The 4838-nt window shown below is 32.1% G+C and overlaps 1 protein-coding gene across 1 annotated transcript; it reads left to right on the top strand.

Annotated features, from left to right (window-relative positions):
- The first annotated feature begins 3125 nt into the window (after nt 1–3125).
- Nucleotides 3126–4484, top strand: LOC110632657 (protein GL2-INTERACTING REPRESSOR 1). Its single transcript, XM_021780965.2, has 2 exons — nt 3126–3598; nt 3700–4484. Exon 2 carries the CDS (start codon nt 3730–3732, stop codon nt 4057–4059), a length of 330 nt encoding a protein of 109 aa, XP_021636657.2. The 5' UTR covers nt 3126–3598; nt 3700–3729; the 3' UTR covers nt 4060–4484.
- The last annotated feature ends 354 nt before the right edge of the window (nt 4485–4838 follow it).

Below are 4838 nucleotides of genomic sequence, written 5' to 3'. Positions count from 1 at the left end.
AGTCGGTCATCTACCCTTTTAAGAGTTTGGCTGATAATTAAAGCTTGAAATTTCTGCACCTCCTTAATTTATATACTTAAAAGGTGTAAAAATTAATACGTAATACTATCTTATTTCAATAGCCATTAATTATTTTTAATATATCATTGAACTAAAGAAATCCTTCGATAAAAAATAAATAAATAAATAAATCTAAGAAAAAATTGAAAGGTGGGTGTTGGTGAACCAGAACTCGCAATAAAAGCAAAATAAAGAAATCACAACTGCAAAAATTAAGCTAGTTCTAGAAGAGTGTGTACTTTTAAAGTGGCAATTATCACAGGATTCATTTGATACAGAAAATAAGATAACGAAGGCAATATGCCAATTAATGAAAGGCAATGACATTAAGCATTGGTTGGAAACAGCCTTTATCCGGATAATGACTTTTTTTTTTCAATTTAATTGTTTAAATTACATAATCTGAGTTGGTTCGATGATCAAATGTATAAATCCAATAGCTAAAGATATATCACTTATACAGATATTAGGGGTGGCAATTCGGGTTGATTGGTCATGTTCGTATTGTGTTAACACGCGACACGAATACGATTAAGGTCGACACGAATACGACATAATTAATAAATCATGTTAAAAATTTAAATACGAATACGACCCATACGACACGACACGATTAATATTAAATTGTATTAGGTGTATTCAACACGACACGACCCATTTAACACGAAATAACTCATTTAACACGGTTTGATACGACTTAACCCATTTAACACGCTACATAAGTAGATTTATGAGTCGTAGTGGGTCAAATGGATTAGTGAATCACGGGTCAACACGTGACACGAATATTAAATCGTGTCATAAACATGTCAAGTCGGGTTAGCCGGTTAACCCGTGACACGATACGATTATAACCGTGTCATAAATGGGTCGACACGAATTCGACACAAACACAAATAAGCCTAACCCAAATCCTATATTTTTATGTCGTGTTCACGGGTCGTGTCCAAAATTATCACCCCTAACATGTATAGATTTAAATATCTACTGTTTCAGTTCCTTTACTAAAAAAATTTTATAAATATTTTATTTATATATAAACATTTAATTATTTTTGAAATAATTGAATGCTTGAATGGGAAAAAATTGCATTCAATTGTCCCTTATAAGGTTTTGACAGTTGAAAATGTGATAATATATTAACATATATGTATCAACTAATATGGCAAGTAATAAAGTAGGTTCTTTTTTCTAGGAATGAATTATTATTAATGAAATTTAAAATTTATAATCATTTTTATATAGTTTATATTTTCCATTATATTAAAACACTTATTGATATCGAGTTTTTACTCTTTCAATTATTATTTTTTTTTATAAAAAGAATACAAATTCATAATATATATTAACTTTATCTATACAAATTCATAATAATTAATAATATAGAAAATTAATTCAAATAGTCTCAATCAATAATTAAGCTTTTCTAAAATCTCTAGCCCTAATATAATTAGTTATTATGTATTTTGTGATTTGAAACTTGGAAGCAAAATCTAGTGATAAAGGATTGATGAGATCTCCATTAATAGAATTTATATTTGAATTATATTGAATAAAAAAAAATTACTTTTATTATATAAGTTATTTCATATAAATAAAAGAGTAATTAATGGAACTTAAACTCCACATAACCCTTTTTCTTTACAAAAAAAGTCAATAACTTGTGCATAATTATTTTCAACAGTACAAATTACATAAGACTCAATCAACACTCTCATTAAATTAAAAATCCGAGTCTTATTAATTATCTGTTTTATAAGCATTAAATTAAAAGTTTGAGTCTTATTAATCGTCTTTTTTATAAGCAATTGGTAAACTCTACTACAATTTATCAATAAATTCAGAGGCATGCCCTGACTATGGACACCCACCTCTACCCAAATTGCATTATTTGTACCCATTTATGGATACATAATTATAAATAAATTTCCCTTTGAAATTAACCACCCCAATTCATGATTTATAGTTTTACCAATTGAACAGCCATAATTGCTTTGAAATTTAGCAACTACTCACAAAGTCAAAATTTTCTAATTTTAATGTTGTTCAGTTAGGGTTTTCAAATGGAAATGCCAAACTATTTTGGCCAATTTTTTCCCTTTAGAATCCAAATTCAATAATTTGAGCAGACTTATCACAATGGCATAAATAGCTGATATAAATTCAAACTTATCCAAGACTGACTTAAAAATAAAACAGAATTTATGCAGTTTGGCCCTTGGTGGCTCTCATTAAAGCACCAACTTAATACCCATTTACTGAAAGCAGATCATTATTTATTATATTTAACCAAATGCCCAGTTACTGATTAATTCAAAATTTTTTTATTTAATAATAATAATAATAATAATAAAAGGTTGATTTGAAGCATTAGCAAACTGAATTTATAGGGACATCCCAAGTTTTTCTGCAATACTTTTTGTTGGAGCTGTGAGGGATTATTTGGTTGCCTTTATTTTTTTTCCGATTATTATAAATTTAATCTTTTATAAAAATTAATTTAATAATTATTATATTAAAATTTATATTTAGATTAATATACTTATTTTATATTTTAATTATTGTTATACCCATCACGACATAAATATTTGACCTCACAGTTATTCAACTTGTATACTTTATTTTAAAGACAAAAGGAAGCACAACTACAAGTGAGGCAAATGATATTAATGAGAAATACAAGGATGTTTAAAATATTTACCAGCTTTTAGATTTGTAACAGAAAACAGAGTGCAGAGGGTGAGTTCTCTTTCCCTTCTTCGAATTTAATATGACTGTAATTTCATAGTGTTTCCATTTAATTTTTCTGTGGCTTTTAGATTTCAATTTCTTTGTATGCTGTTGGATATTTACATTGTATTTATCTGTTATGGTTACTTTTATTTAGTTGACATTTAATTTCTTGGTGTTTTCTATTAAATTCTTAGGTGGTGCTGGTTTCAATTTTGATTTTTATTTCTTAAAAAAAAAAAAAAATCTTTCTAGCACATAAGTCTTAAAAGCCAGTGGGTTTTTCCTGTGCCATATTGTTCTCAAAGACTTTAAAACACCGACCCCTCTTCCCCTTTTCCTCCCTAAAAGCAATGAATGAAGGATTGCTGCAATTTCTAATTGGAATATTTACTCCAGATTTCCCCCTTCTGCTTACACCTTGGGGTTTTTCAATTCATTAATACATTTCCTGGCCTCAATTTACACCTTTCTTCCACCAATACTTCAATTCAATTCAATTCTCTCTCTCTCTCTCTCTCTCTACACCCTCCACCTCTTCCCCATAATTAAATTAAGCTTTAAATAAAACCCCATCTCTCTCCCTTCATTTCCCTTTTATATAATGGCCTTACATGTTCAAACCCACCAACACCAAGATCATTTTGAAGGTGCTAGTGTTGTTGGTCATGGTTCAAGCCTAGCAGCTACTCTTCCACTCACTCTTGATCTCTTCTTCCATAATACCAACTTTCCTTCTTCCTCCTATATTTAATTAGAAGAGCCCTCTCCTCTGCTTTTAGGTTAGCAGAAGTTCCTTAACCTTAAGGTATCATTCATGCCAATGTTTTAAACTAGTTTATATCTAATCACTTGCGTTTGAACCGTTTAGTTCCTCAATTGAACTCTGTTGGTTCTGTTTTTTGACAGGTGAAATATACTACACAGAACACATCAAAGATGAGTCGAAGAAATGGCAACGGGCCCAAGCTCGACCTGAAGCTGAACCTATCACCACCAAGGGCTAATCCTAGAGTGGAATCACCAAGCCGGTCAGCGACAGTTTCACCAACATCACCACCAAGCTCATGTGTGTCATCAGAGCTGAACCAAGAAGACACTCTGCTATACTCTAATAGCCCTGAAGCTACTTCCATGGTGCTTGTGGGATGCCCAAGGTGCCTCATGTATGTGATGCTCTCGGAAGATGACCCTAAATGCCCCAAATGCAAGAGTACTGTGTTGCTTGATTTCCTCCATGACAACACTCTACAGACAAAGAACAGTTAAAAAAAAAAAAAAAAGTAGTAGGGCTTCCTTCTGACTGATTCTGCTGCTATTGGAACTAGTAGACTCTCTATATTCTCCCCCCTTTTACCTCAAGTAGTGCTATTTGGGCTCCAGTTTTTTGCAGCTCTGTTCCATGCTAGAATGATGTGGTTGCAGGGAATGGGAAGTTAAAAGAGACGAAATTAAACTTGGAGCCCAAATAGCACTAATCCTCCCTCTCTCTCTCTCTCTCTCTGTTCTAAATATATTTCATTTCTGCCCTTTTTCTAGTCATAGAACAAAGAATAGGCGCTGTATGAACTCAGGTAGTGTTTGTGTTTTCTTTGTGGGTTCAGCTTTCTTGCCGCTTAGCAGAAGACAAATGTAAGCGGGTTAGTTGCAGTAGCCCAAATTTTCCTATGAATGCTAGGCATTTTATGATTTTATCCCTTTCTTTTTTTAATCTATTCATTTCTTTTTTGTTTAAAGTTCCTTATTTCCAACCAGAAATTACTTGGCACTGACGCAGTGTCCATGTCAGCTGAAATAACGGGAAGAGTGAATAATCCACCAATTTACCAGGTATAGTCATAGGGATGGGTAAATCTAGATCCTTTTGTACTTGGAAGCAATTTTAGAAGATGAAAGTGGGCCGACTCATGCCCCACAGGCATCACCATTCCATGCCTAGCTAGCTTAATCTGTGTCAAAAGAAATTTTACCATCAAGGAGATTACATGCTAATAACAGAAGATTAAAGAGCTAAACTAGGATGAAGAATTCCCCACTGTGCAGGCTGA

Source organism: Hevea brasiliensis, chromosome 5 (genome assembly GCF_030052815.1).
Source record: "Hevea brasiliensis isolate MT/VB/25A 57/8 chromosome 5, ASM3005281v1, whole genome shotgun sequence".
Lineage (NCBI taxonomy): Eukaryota > Viridiplantae > Streptophyta > Magnoliopsida > Malpighiales > Euphorbiaceae > Hevea > Hevea brasiliensis.
Note: the sequence above shows the minus strand (reverse complement) of the source record. Positions and strands in the feature narration are given on the sequence as shown.

What these genes read in the sequence shown, in the direction of transcription:
- LOC110632657 (XM_021780965.2), top strand. Translation starts at nt 3,730, where the DNA reads ATGAGTCGAAGAAATGGCAACGGGCCCAAGCTCGACCTGAAGCTGAAC.